Source organism: Heloderma suspectum, chromosome 8 (assembly GCF_057233095.1).
Source record: "Heloderma suspectum isolate Gila_16-S chromosome 8, 16-S_ref, whole genome shotgun sequence".
Taxonomy (NCBI): Eukaryota; Metazoa; Chordata; class Lepidosauria; order Squamata; family Helodermatidae; genus Heloderma; species Heloderma suspectum.
The window spans coordinates 620819-635259 of record NC_139465.1 but is presented as its reverse complement, the minus strand read 5'-3'; the positions used below and the strand labels follow the sequence as shown (position 1 = coordinate 635259).

General features: G+C 53.7%; 1 protein-coding gene and 1 long non-coding RNA gene across 2 annotated transcripts; one reads left to right on the top strand and one right to left on the bottom strand.

Annotated features, from left to right (window-relative positions):
* Positions 1-1469: 1469 nt before the first annotated feature.
* Positions 1470-6658, bottom strand: LOC146338706 (uncharacterized). The gene is made up of 3 exons (XR_014784677.1): positions 6551-6658; positions 5155-5326; positions 1470-2752 (listed from the first exon to the last, which is right to left on the bottom strand). It is a non-coding gene; the product is annotated as an uncharacterized LOC146338706 (long non-coding RNA).
* A 56-nt stretch (positions 6659-6714) lies between these two features.
* On the top strand, positions 6715-8879 carry MARVELD3 (MARVEL domain containing 3; the record flags this gene model as incomplete). The annotated part of the gene is made up of 2 exons (XM_084812393.1): positions 6715-7372; positions 7629-8879. Coding segments are annotated over 2 exons (1269 nt in total), but the record flags the coding sequence as incomplete, so codon positions are not given.
* Between the last annotated feature and the right edge of the window lie 5562 nt (positions 8880-14441).

Below are 14441 nucleotides of genomic sequence, written 5' to 3'. Positions count from 1 at the left end.
AGCTAGCGGAGATGACAGTATTCCAGCCGAGCTATTTAAAATCCTAAAAGATGATGCTGTTAAAGTGCTGCATTCAATATGCCAACAAATCTGGAACACTCAACAGTGGCCACAAGACTGGAAAAGGTCAGTTTACATTCCAATTCCAAAGAAGGGCAACGCCAAAGAGTGCTCAAACTACCGCACAATTGCGCTCATTTCACATGCCAGCAAGGTGATGCTCAAAATCCTACAAGCTAGGCTTCAGCAGTATGCGAACCGAGAACTACCGGAAGTACAAGCTGGGTTTCGAAGAGGCAGAGGAACTAGAGATCCAATCGCCAACATTCGCTGCATCATGGAGAAAGCAAGAGAATTCCAGAAAAACCTCTATTTCTGCTTCATTGACTACACTAAAGCCTTTGATTGTGTGGATCACAACAAACTGTGGCAAATTCTTAAAGTGATGGGAGCACCAGACCACCTTACCTGTCTCCTGAGAAACCTGTACGAGGGTCAAGAAGCAACAGTCAGAACCAGACATGGAACAACTGAGTGGTTCAAAATTGGGAAAGGAGTACGACAAGGCTGCATATTGTCACCCTGCTTATTTAACTTATATGCAGAGTACATCATGAGAAATGCCGGGTTGGATGAATCAGAGGTCGGAATTAAGATTGCTGGGAGAATTATCAACAACCTCCGATATGCAGACGATACCACCCTAATGGCAGAAAGCGAAGAGGACCTAAAGAGCCTCTTGTTGAAGGTGAATGAGGAGAGTGCAAAAGCTGGTTTGAAACTCAACATTAAAAAAACTAAGATCATGGCATCTGGCCCCATCACTTCCTGGCATATAGAAGGGGAAGAAATGGAAGCAGTGACAGATTTTACTTTCTTGGGCTCCAAGATCACCGCAGACGGTGACTGTAGCCATGAAATTAAAAGACGCTTGCTCCTGGGGAGGAAAGCTATGGCCAACCTAGACAGCATAGTAAGAAGCAGAGACATCACCTTGCCGACAAAGGTCCGTCTAATCAAAGCTATGCTTTTCCCAGTAGTAATGTATGGCTGTGAGAGCTGGACTATAAGGAAGGCTGAGCGCCGAAGAATCGATGCTTTCGAACTGTGGTGCTGGAGAAGACCCTTACGAGTCCCCTGGACTGCAAGGAGGTCAAATCAGTCAATCCTAAAGGAAATCAACCCTGAGTGCTCACTGGAAGGACAGATACTGAAGCGGAAGCTCCAATATTTTGGCCACCTAATGTGAAGAGAAAACTCTCTGGAAAAGACCCTGATGCTGGGAAAGACTGAAGGCAAAAGGAGAAGGGGACGGCAGAGGATGAGATGGCTAGATAGCATCACCGATGCAATGAATATGAACTTGAGCACGCTCCGGGAGAGAGCGCAGGACAGGAAGGCCTGGCGTGCTATGGTCCATGGGGCCACGAAGAGTCGGACATGACTGAACGACTGAACAACAACAACATGCTGCAGTTTGTGGTTTTAATTTTTGTGAACTGTCCAGAGAGCTTCGGCTATTGGGTGGTATAGAAACAAACAAACGTTATGCAATAAAGAAAGCAGCAAGGGAAGGGAGGCTCCACTCAAGCCACCCAGAGCTAGAGCTTTTTGACAGCACATTCCCATCAGCTCTTGCTTACCAAGGAGAAAGAACAGCATCTCTGCCTTCAGCAAAGATTGTGCTCAGGGGAATGAAAACTTCTCTGACTTGTCAGCAGGTTTGCAGTCCCAGTTGGAAAACAGAGGAACTCAGGTGGAGGGAGGAAACTTCAGAGCAAGGCTGGGTGGGTAGGGGCTTTTCATTTGCTTTCTGGGGCCTGGCCCAACTGTGGTTAGTGTGAACCTCTCGGGTGCTGATACTGTAACTTGTTTGTACTGTAGCTTTTTCTCCATCTACCAAGGAAGCTGTGTGTGTTTGCCTAAAGATGGATTGGAGACAGTTTCAAGTAACAGCTGACTTTTATATTCTAAAAAATGGGGGATCAACCATGGTTTGTTTCTTGTTCCCACAGTCTTAGGGGCAGTGCTGGGTCCAGCCTGAAACCATCTCCTCACCTGGTGGAGCCTAATTTGAATGTCTGCGAATCCCTCCTTCCCTGGCCATGCAGACTTCATGACTTCAACATCACATCCATTTGTTTTTCTCTCTCTGTTCTTCCCCCCGCCCTGCTGCCCCAGACCACCTGCATTTTGTAACATCTTATGTGATGAAGAGATCTGAAGATCTCAGATATTTGCATCTTTTTTTGAGTTTTGAGTTGGACTAATGTGGACTTTGGAATTTTTCCACTGGCCAAAATGGCTACCTCTGCTTATTTTATCCTCAGTTGGCTTCTGGCTGCTGAAACCATGGGACACCATTCTAGTGTCCAAACGAAAGAGCTTTGTTTATGGATCAAACAACAGCCAGAACACAAATCCCTTCCATTTATTACTTGTTGAAGTAGTAAATGGGCAATTGTTTCAGTCTCAGCCAATGGTCTCAGAACAACAAAGATAATTGTGGTGCTTCCAGACAGAGGGTCCCTAGTACTATTATCTGTCTGTCTATCTATCACATGTCTGTTCTGCCAAAGCACCCAAGGTGGTTTACATTTTTTTAAATGCTGAAGCAAACAAATATTAACAAACAAACCAAGCAAGCACAAGAATATTGTTCTCTCCGGGCACTGATGGGCTTCACTTCTGTCTTCCCTCTTGGCACACAGCTATTCCGTCATTCTCTACTTAACAGGAAAGGCTGAAGAAGCTGTGGGGAAACACGGGAGTATTACAAGTGGAAGATGATGATGGCTGGGACCCCCGCCGCCCATGAGGCAGGCCAAGGGTGTGGCAAGAGGCGCCCTGCCTGGAGCCCCCTGGCTCTTACTGACAGGCTTAAAGGGGCAAACAAAGGAAGTGATGGCGGAGGAGAGGCCTAGCAAGGGCCGCTGAATGTGGCAACAACGTGAGCTGTGTGCGCGGCAGCCACCCAGGCTCCATCTCCTTGGCCACCAGGCCGCGCCTTCTGGCAAGCACACTTGTTCCCAGGGGAGTGTGACGTGCCCACTCCCCTTTGGATGGAAAAGCAGCAGGCAAGCAGCTGAGAGGCGATCGAGTCAGGCAGTAGACAGCAGCCTCCCCTCAGTCCTGTCAGCAGGGGCTGGAAAATGGTGGGGGTGGGGGGACTCCAGGCAGGTAACCCCCCCACGTGCGCGCACACTGCTGGTGGCGCTTCCTCCTCCGAGTTGTGTCAGGGGTGCGGGGAGTGGGGAAATGCACAAGCCAGAGGTGTGGCCTGCTCCAGCCTCCTCTGTCTTGCTCACCCTTTCTCTGTCCTGTGGCAGGACTGGGCCCATGGCGCTGCCTAGGGAGAAATCACGAGCCCAGTTGCCCCCTCCCCCCTGCCCATGGGCTGTGCAGCATGGAGGGCGGCTATGGAAGGGCAGCCACTTCATCCACTCTCCGGCATTCTTTTTCAGGACGGCCTGATGGTCGCTCCACCCAGTGAGTGAGGGCAAGTCAGCAGACAGAAGTGGCCATGGAGGGAGCTGTCCCGTGGCTTGCTTTCCCCTCTGGACAGGTGCATGGGACCCATGCTGCCATCCCTGCAAAGAGCAGCTGTGGCCTCCTCTCCCTCACCCCCCCCAACTCTCTCTGGCTGGCAGGGCGGATTGGATTTGGCTTACCAGGCTATGTGCCCATCTCCCCCATGCCCCCAGAGCAAGAACACCGGTGAGTGGGTGAAAGGCTCCTGTGGCTGTGGGATGCCAGGCCTGGGGATGCAGGAGGAGCAGCCCAGGAGGGTAGCAGGGGTGCGACTGCTGGCGCTGGGGAAGAGGAGAGGATGACGGCCGGAGGGGCAGCAGTGAAGCAGCAGCGGTGGAGTAACCTGGAGCCCCAGCGAAGGACGTTCAGGTTGAAGAGGTAGTGATGGCGTAGGAGGCCTGACTCAGGAGTGTAACGTCTGGCATCCTTAGGTATGAACAGAACGCTCCCAATACAAGGTTGCAAAGCTCGCTTTTACTGAGGGAGTCAGAATACAAACTTACATCCCCCTCTTACAGTATCGAGTCCTTTTATACCAATCAGTGTAACACTCAAATGAGTCCCCCCACACAATACAACCAAATACAAGCACATATCATTACAAGGAGCAGGGGGGCAGCGGCAGCAGTCCTCTCTGGGCATGAATTGGGGGCTCAGAGCTAGGACCGTTTGCATTTGGTTTATATGGTTCTATTTGTTATTAGTTAACACTGCTACTTACTGGAAATCCTATAGGTAAGTTATATATATATATATATACACACACACACACACACACACACACACACAAATGGGCAGAAGTAGCTGCTTCTGTTTCATTAAAATAAATTACAACATCTCTAATGTTACAGAAAAAGGATGTTTTAAAAGTCAAAAGTCTGATCTCTTGATAAAACTAAGAAATCTTACAAAGCATCTCTCATTCAGGTACTAATTAAATGTCTTTTGATTATTTGTAATTTTCTTAAGCTGATTAACTAACCATGCAACTCAAACATCATATTAGTGCCATCAAAGTATCGGGTTGTACAGTATCCTGAACCTTATCATTCCAGTACACCACAAAAAGACTCCACTTCTCAAAAAACTGATCCTTCTCTTGCCTCTCTCCATTCTTTTGCCCCTATCACATCCGTGAGCTTAAGAATATCACTAGAGCCCTGATGCTGGATCAGACCAAGAGCCCATCCAGTCCAGCATTCTGTTCATACAGTGGCCAACCAGCTGCCCCTGGGAATCCGACAAGCAGGGCACGAGCGCAGCAGCACCCTCAGATAGACCATGTCCCAAATGTTTCTATGCCATTCCTCATGAGATGGGAGTATAGCAGTGGCGGCATTGTTTGTGTGAGACACAGCCGCCAACAGCGGGGCCGTGGCTGGTGAGCTGCAGGGCCAGGTGCCTTCTCAGGTGTGGAATGAGGAAGGAACACAGCTGTCCTCCTGGCTTGGGTGAACCAAACTGGAATCCAGGCAGTGCCGATTCCGGCCAGAGAAACTACAGTGTGCTGGCTGGGCAGCGCCCTGTGGTTCGGAGTTTTTCGTAGGGAAGATCCCACAGGCTGTCGATGGGGACCAGCTCATTCCTCTCTCCCAACGTGTGGCTCTAGGGATTTCGACTCACCGTGGTGTTCAGTGGGCTTTGCCTGGCTGAGTGTCCACAACCCAGCACAGTGCCCAGGAGGCCGGTCTTGGGGGCACAGGCAAGCGCGACCTCCGCTTTGATGGCTGACCTTTGCCCCTGCTGCTTCTGGCCTCCTGTGCTGCCATCAACAAAGGCCCTCCCATTTCAGCACCTTTAAAAAAACAAAGCCAGACACTGACTGGATCCAGAGATAATGCATATCCACTCATACTTTTATTTCTTGTTATTCTTACACAATAAAAATACCCTTTTTATCTTACACAATAAAAATAAAAATCTAGGCAGCTCAGTCGGCCCAGTTCTTGCTCCCCGCCACACTGCCCTGGGAAGGGGAGCAAGAGGAGGGAAGAGGAGCATCCCCACCTTCTTCTCCACTCCACCCCTCCCGGCAGCAGCAGCCGAGGTGGCACTGGGGGGGTGCTTCAGGGATCCCCCCGCTGCAGAGTGAGTGAACGGGTGGGCAGCCAGCCAGCACCCAGCTGCTCCCTGGGCCGGCTCCCCACCCTGCCACGGCCTCATGCTCTGCTCCTCTCCAGCTACGGGGGAAGCCGTCAGGCTGGCCGCCGGCCGCCCGCTGCTCTGCAAGGCGGAGGAGCTTTCTGCCTGCCCCGCGAAGTGCTTGGGCCGCGGGCGGGCGGGCGCGCGCGCGCGCGCGGGGCGCCTCCTCCGCCTTGGTGCCTGTCCTCCAGCTGCGGGGGGAGGAGGATCTTGGGTGCAGCTAAGCCCCCTCCTTTTCATCCCCCCCCCGCCAGAGGGGCCCTTTCAGAGCAGAGTGCGCCACCAGGCCAAATCGGCTTCGACCGGGGGCCGGATGCTGCATGTCGCGCTCTCGCTTCTCGCCCTTTGGGGTTCTTGCCCTCCAGGTCTTCCCTGTTTCGACACACCTCGAGGATCCCCCCACCCGCGGCCTTCAGAGCCCTCCCGCGCCCCCCGGGACTAGGCCACGCAGGGGGTCTCCTCGTTCCGAGGCAGGGGAGCCGTTGCGCGGCGGCTAGATGGCCCCCTCCCGATCCAGCTGCAGGGCGACTCTCGCGCTCCGGCAGACGCTGCCTCCAGCCCGGCCATCGAGACTGGCCGACGCGGCCTGGCTGCGGCGGCCGCCGCAGGCTGCGGCGAGCGAGGCCGGCTTTTCCTCCGGACGCCTCCCCCTCCCGGGGCGGAGGGATGCCGGCGGGGTCGGGCGGGCCGCCGCCTCCGCTCCCCTCAGCCGGGCAGCCCCGCCCAGGCCTCCCTCCTGCTGCAGCGCCCGCGGGGCCATGGCGGAGGCCGAGCAGAGGCGGCAGGCGGCGGCGGCGGCGCGCTGGGAGCCGCCGGAGCCGGACAGGTGAGACGCGAGAAGGGTCCGCGGCGCGGCGGCGCGGCGCGGCGCTCTGACCGACGTGCCTTTGCTCCCCGCAGCCGGCGCGGCGCCCGCCCGCCCTGCGCGCCTGCGGACCCCGGCGCCGGCGGCTTCCCGGACGGGCCGCGATGCCGCGCCCTGCGCACGGCCAGAGGTAGGAGAGGCGGGAGGAGGGGGCGGGGGCGGGGGCGGGGCGGCGGGGGCGCTGTGGGAGCCCCGCCCCCGGGCGCGAGCCAAGGGGATCCAGCTGCGGGGCTTCGCTTCGTGGTCGCCCGCCGCAGCCCCAGCCCGCCTCTCCCTCTCTCCTCCGCCCGCGGGCCGAGCCAGGGGGTCGCCGCCTCGAGTGCCAGCTGCACTGGGGCTGGAAAGGGAACCCGGCCGGGGCGGCCCGGCTGAGGGCGCGCCGGGGCCGGCCTACGTACGTCGAGAGCGCCGGGCCGGGCCGGGCCGGGCCGGGCGCTCGGTCGCAGCCGGGCCGGGCCTGGCGTCCCGCAGCGGCTCCAGAGGCGGCGCTTCCTCCCGGTCGCCGGGGCTGCGGCCGGCCTGCCCCGGGGCAGCCGCGGAAGGGCCGCCCAGGCGCAGCAGCCGAGGCTGGGCTGGGCTGGCCGGGCGAACGCCGAGCCCGCGGGGGCGGCCCCGGCCCGTCAGCAGCACCGCAGAGGGCGCTCGCAAGTGCCCCCTCCCTTTCCCTGGCTGCGTGGCGCCACCGCGGGGCGTTGGGCCTCGGTCCGGAGCGCCCCGGGCTTCTGCCGCCCCGGCTGGACCAGGGAGGCGCCTCGCAGAGCCGGCCCCCCGAAGCGGCCCTCCTGGCGGGTCGTCCCCAGGGAGCAGCGCCCTCCCCCAAGCCCTCTGCCCAAGGTGAGGAGCTGGGGACGAGCTCGAGGCAGCCCCTGGAGAAGGAGAAGCCCAAGCCCCTGCCTGGGGTCAGAATTGGGCCGGCTCGGGCCTGTTCCCCAGCCCCAGGCGGCCCTCCAGTGGGCCTGGGGGCGACTGTGCCACGGACCTGAACTGGCTGGGTGGGCTTGGAGAAGTCGGCCTGCCTCGCCCTCCCTGGAGGGTGGCGCAGCTGTGGCGGCTGCCGACGGCCCCGGGGCCTCTTCCTCTTGCTCCCTAGCCTGCTGCCAGCTGGTCCAGGCCCTTCTCTGCATGCTGATCGTCATCTGCAGCTCGGTCTCCTACAACTCTGTGGGCGGCTACACAGGTCTCTTCAGCCTGGGGAGCATTTACTACTACCAGTACGGAGGTGCCTACAGCGGCTTTGCCGGGGCGGACGGGGAGAAGGCCCAGCGCCTGGACGCCCAGTTCCAGCGGCTGAAGCTGCCGTCGGCTCGGGCTGCCATGGCGGCGGGGGGCGCGCTGCTGGCCTTCGCATGCCTGCAGCTTGCAGCCGGGCTCCTGCGACTTCCCTGGCGCTGCCCCGCCTGGCTGATCGCTGAGGCCGCTCTGGGCACGGCCAGCGCCCTTGGCCTCATGCCGGCCCTGTACTTCTACTACCGCCACCTCCACGCTGCCTACGCATCCTCCTTGTGCAAGGAGCGGGAAAGCCTCTACCACAGTAAGGGCTACAGTGGCTTTGGCTGCAGCATGCACGGGGCCGAGATGGCTGTGGGGCTCTTCGCTGCGGCGGCCATCGTGGCCTTCTTTCTCGCGGTTTTCCTGGCTGCCCGGGGCTTCAGGACTGTCCGGAATTGCCAGGCCAAGCCAGCAGAGACATGCAACATCTAGCTTGGCTCCTCTGCTATCCAGGAGCCTTGCTGTTACCAGAGTTGGGACCCAGGTAGCCTGTGCTGCTCCTGGGGGCATGTTGCACAGCATATGGAGTTATCCAAGAAGTGCCTTCAAACCACATGCCAGGGAGGAGGCCGCTCTCCAAACAAGAAGGCATTGACAAGGCCCACCTCACCCCACAACTCTGCTCCTGTTTCTCCCCACCCTCACACATCACTGAGTGGACTTCTCCCCCCCACCCCCCTTAGCATTTCGTGTTCACCTCCTAAATAAATGCAGTAAGTCCTTCTGGCCCCAGTTGCAGCCAAACTCTGCCCCTTTATTTCAGCAAAGGAGTCCTGACAGGTCTCAAAGCTGATCATTGCTGTGGAGCCCAGGGGCGATCTCTGTTCTCTCTGGGGCAAATTGCTGGGCAGCCATCTGGCCCCATCACAGAAGAGCTTCAGGCAAAAGTCCCCACCCCACCCTCCTCTCAGTTTCTAAACTGCCAGAGAAAGCAGCCTCACCCCCTCTTCACCTCACTGAGCATTCTTGGAAGTGGGTCTGCATGTTTGCCTTCAAGGGGCTTCTGCAGGCTGTTTTAAGTGATGACTGTAGAAGCAGTGTTGTTGTACAATAAAATCTCCACCTGAGTCATCGGTTTGCCAGTGTGCAGAAGTCATGATATTAAGATGCCCCTGGAGAGCCAGCCTTACTGCATGAGAACAGCTGTGCTGCATCCTCTACCCTGCTACCTATACCCAAGGCACACCTGGAGAGTCACTGGGGAGGGGGGAGATAATCCTTGGAGAGGAAGCCAGCCACGTTCTAGCCGCCTTTCCAGTTACACACCTAGTATGTGTGTGAATGCCTCCGCATGCAGCATTACCAACATCCCAGCTGCCAGCCACATAGCACCAAACTTCCCTCAGCACAATTTCCCCCTTCGGTGCATTGGCGATGTGCCGCCTGGTTCAGCCAGTGCTGAACAAGAGTGATTTTAAAAGATTCCAGACTCCACGATGCAAAATGTCCATATTAACTACTAGCCTGCTATCAAAGTCTTTGTGAACGGCCCCAAGAGCATAGGCTGTTGGGCAGTATAGAAATGGAATGAATGAATGAAAGGAAAATGGAGTCCCCTGCCTTGGAGACATCTGTAGAGGAAGCAAAGCACAAGGATTTCCCTGGGACAGAGGTGACAGCTTGCTGGATGAGGCAACTGTGACTGCAGGGAGGAACACCCACAGGAACTGGGCCTCCAGGCGCTGGGCCTTCTCCCCCATCCACCCCTTATCAACAAGAGATTAATATGGGGGGGGGGGAGTCCAGCAAGAATTTACAGGCCTTGCATTAGCAAAGACCCCTGAATGGTTGAAAAAAACCTCAGCTGCATACTTTAAACAAACCCGAAGCGTAGAAAGGGAGAACAAGAGTCCGCTTAAAGCAGGAAGAGGGGTAAGCTAGCTTCAGTTTCGGCTCAGGCCTTAGGCCTTAAAGAGCAGTTCATTAAATAGAGCAAGTTTAAGAGTTCAGCATATCATTTAAGTTTCAAAAATCAGAGAAGAAGGATTCAGATCTTGCAAGCCACAGCCTTCTCAAACCACTTACCCTTTATCTGCTGTCCCCTCCAATGACCCATTGAATCTCCCCTCAATAGGTCTCCCATTCATTATTGTTAATAGTCCTCCTTCCTAAATAGGAATCACTGTTTCCTGGGGGGGCAAGTAACCTATATTCCCAGACACTGAAAGCCAGTGCTGATCAGGAGTTCACACACTTCCTCCCTTGCTTTTCAAGCAGTTGGTACTAGCTATGTAAGGAGGAACGCTTGGGAGGGAGCCAGCTCTCTGAGCTTGAGGAGCCCCAGTGTTGAAACGTCTCAGCCCCAGTGACAAAGCATCAGAAAACAAGCTAGTTAAGCAACTGTGCGAGTTTAGCAACAGGGTGAGGAAGCCAGGGCAGTTTTATTTATTTATATATGTCCCACCTTTCCCCCCAATTCCTGGGATTCATGGCGGCTTTACAACATTAAAAACTTGTATAGTTAAAACATAATAAATAGAAATATACAAAAGTTTAAAATATAATTGAATCATCAATAATATTAAAATTGTATAAAATATCACAATTTTAAAAGACAGCAACAACATAAACAATAGTACCTCTCCATCATATTCTCACAGGTCCAGACTATCCCCAAAGGCCTGCTGGAACAAAAAAGTTTTTACATGCCTGCGAAAGCATATCAAGGAGGGTCCCACTCTCACCTCTCTAGAAAGGGTTCCAGAGCCTTGGGGCAGCCACTGAGAAGGCCCTCTCCCGCATTCCCACCAGACGTGCCTGTGATGGTGGCGGGACCGCAAGAAAGGCCTCCCGTGAAGATCTCAGGGCACAAGCAGGCTCATAGGGGAGAATACGGTCTTTCAGATAACCTGGACCCGAGTCGTATATTGCTTTATAGGACACGACCAGCACTTTGAATTGTGCCCGGAAACAGACTGGGAGCCAGTGAAGCTGTTTTAGCAGGGGAGTGGTATGCTCCCTGTAGCCAGCCCCAGTCAACAGTCTGGCAGCAGCTCTTTGAACCAGCTGAAGTTTCCGAGCACTCTTCAGAGGCAGCCCCGTGTAGAGCGCATTACAGTAATCCCAATGGGATGTAACTAAGGCATGTCTCACTGTGGCCAAGTCAGACATCTCAAGGAACGGGCGCAGCTGGCGCACTAGCTTTAACTGTGCAAATGCACTCCTGGGCACCGCTGAAACCTGGGCATCCAGGCTCCGGGCTGAATCCAGAAGTGCACCCAAGCTGCAAACCTGTGTCTTCAGGGGGAGTGTAACCCCATCCAGCACAAGCTGAATCCCTATTCCCTGATCTACCTTTCGACTGACCAGGAGCACCTCTGTCTTGTCTGGGTTAAGCTTCAGTTTGCTTGCCCTCATCCAGTCCATTACTGCCGACAGACACCGGTTTAGCACCACAACAGCTTCCTTGGAATTAGGTGGAAAGGAAAAGTAGAGTTGGGTGTCATCAGCATACTGGTGACACTGAACCCCAGAACTCCAGACAACCTCCCCCAGTGGTTTCATGTATATGTTAAGTAGCATGGGGGACAAAACAGAAGCCTGAGTTACTCCACAAGCTAATGGCCAGGGAGCTGAACAGAAGTCCCCCTAGCACCACCTTCTGGGTCCACCCCTCCAAGAAGAAATGGAGCCACTGTAAAACTGCCTCCAAGTCCCATCCCAGTGAGGCAGCCCAGAAGGATACCATGGTCAATGGTACCGAAAGCCACTGAGAGGTCCAGCAGAACCAACAAGGACACACTCCCCCTGTCTAGTTCCTGGCGTAGGTCATCCACCAAGGCAACCAAAACTGTTTCTGTCCCATAACCGGGTCTGAAGACTGATTGCAATGGATCTAGATAATCTGTCTCATCCAGGAATCCCTGGAGTTGGGAGGCCACCATGCGCTCCAATATCTTGCCCAGAAATGGAATACTGGAGACTGGCTGATAATTATACAATATGGTGGGGTTCAGGGAGGGCTTTTTTTAAACAAAGGTCTCACCACCGCCTCCTTCAGGAGACTCCTTGCTGTGTGGGACCGAGACCCAAGTATGTCGCGAAGACCCGTGGACTCGCCAGGTATGTTGTCGCCCGGGAGGACGGATTAGAGATGTGACTGAAAGGTTGCCTGCACTCATAAAGCCCACTGACAGGTATCCTTTTCTTCTCATCCATGTGGGAACAAATGATACCGCCAAGTGGAGCTACGAAGAAATCACATCAGACTTTGAAGGAAACTCAAGAACTTTGGGGTCCAGACAGTTTTCTCATCCATCCTTCCAGTAGTTAGAAGTGGGATAGAAAGGGAAACAAAAATACTCTGGGTGAAAGACTGGCTACGAAGGTGGTGCCGATGAGAGAGATTTGGATTCTGGGATCATGGGCTATACTTCCTGGAAGATGGACTGCTGGCAAGGGACGGGTTGCACCTCACAAAGGCTGGGAAGAATGTGTTTGGCCACAGCATGAAGAACTTCATCAGGAGGGCTTTTGTATGGCTGTGAGAGCTGGACTATAAGAAAGGCTGAGCGCTGAATAATTGATGCTTTCGAACTGTGGTGCTGGAGAAGACTCTTACGAGTCCCCTGGACTACAAGGAGGTCAAATAAGTCAGTCCTAAAGGCCGCGGTGGCTTAGTGGTTAAGACGCTGAACTGCAGACTGGAAGGTCGGCAGGTCAGCAGTTCGAGACCCGAGTGCTGCGTGATGGAGTGAGCTCCCGTCTTCAGTCCCAGCTCCTGCCAACCTAGCAGTTCGAAAGCAAGAAATTGCAAGTAGATAAATAGGTACCGCCTCGGCGGGAAAGGTAACAGCGTTCCGTGCACCTCGGTGTTCAGTCATGCCGGCCACATGACCACGGAAGCGTCTTCGGACAGCGCTGGCTCTTCGGCTTAGAAACGGGGATGAGCACCGCACCCTAGAGTCGGACACGACTGGTTGGGGACACCTTTACCTTTACCTTTAAAGGAAATCAACCCTGACTGCTCATTGGAAGGACAGATACTGAAGCTGAAGCTCCAATATTTTGGCCACCTAATGCGAAGAGAAAACTCCCTGGAAAAGACCCTGATGCTGGGAAAGTCTGAAGGCAAAAGGAGAAGGGGACGGCAGAGGATGAGATGGCTAGATAGCATCACCGATGCAATGAATATGAACTTGAGCACACTTCAGGATAGAGCGGAGGACAGGAAGGCCTGGCGTGCTATGGTCCATGGGGTCACGAAGAGTCGGACACGACTTAATGACTGAACAACAACAACGGGGAAGGGAGACGTAAAGTTGGGGGTAAAAATGGATGAAAGCCCATGCACCGCAACAGAGAGAACAGCTCTAATAGCGCCCAATAATAGTCTTCACAAATATGTAGGAAGAAAGCCGGACTATAAAGCACATGGTCTTCGATGTCTATATACTAATGCCCAGAGTATGGGAAACAAACAGAACGAATTTGAACTCTTAATACAGGAGGGAAATTACGACTTGATAGGTGTACCTGAAACTTGGTGGGATGACTCTCATGACTGGAATTCAGCAATTGAAGGATATAACTTGTTCAAAAAGAACAGGAGGAACAGAAAGGGAGGTGGGGTTGCACTGTATGTGAAAAATACATATCTCTGCACAGAAATACAGGAGGATGATCTTGGTAGCCCCATCCAGAGCATCTGGGTTAAAATAAATGCAGCAAAGAATAAAAGCCCCTGCCAAAGGAAGTGAGGCGGGTGGCTACTAGGAGGAGGGCTTTTTCTGCTGTGGCACCCCGGCTCTGGAATGAGCTCCCTAGTGAGGTTCGCCTGGCGCGTACATTGTACTCCTTTCGGCGCCAGGTGAAGACCGTTTTATTTTCCCAGGCATTTTAGCTTTCTAAATTTTTATCTTTGCTATTTTAAATATGTATTTTAAACTCCTGCACTGCTGCTAGATTTTATTGTGGTTGTATTGTTATATTGTGGTTTTAATGTTCTATATATTTTAAATTGTTTTATTGTGTGTTTGGTTTTAATTTTTGTGAACCGCCCAGAGAGCTTCAGCTATTGGGCAGTATAGAAATGAAATAAATAAAAAAATAAAAAAAGGAACCTGGTGGTCGGAGTCTACTACCAGCCACCCAGTCAAGGAGAAGACGAGGATGAAACTTTTGAAAAGCAAATAGCCAATGTTTCAAGGAAGCATGATGTAGTAGTAATGGGGGACTTCAATTTCCCTGGTATTTGTTGGGAGACAAATTCTACAAAATGTAGCCCCTCCAGGAAATTCCTGATTTGTGTGGTGGATAACTTCCTCCTACAGAAAGTAGAGGAAGGAACTAGAGGATTGGCTATCCTTGACTTGCTCCTGACCAACAGAGATGACTTAGTGGGTCAAGTAGCAGTTATGGGAACTCTGGGGGAAAGTGACCATGTTATACTTGAGCTCTTGGTTCTAAAGGAAGCAAAAGCTGAGTGTAGCCAAACGCGTACCCTGGATTGTAGGAAACCTGATTTTAATACTCAGAACAATGATAAGAAAGGTCCCATGGCAAGCGACTCCAACGAGAAAAGGAGTCCAAGATGGGTGGGAGTTTTTAAAAAAGGAAATTCTCAAGGCAGAATTACAAACAATTCCAACAAGAAAAAAATGTGGAAGACAACAGAAGAAGCCAATGTGGCTTC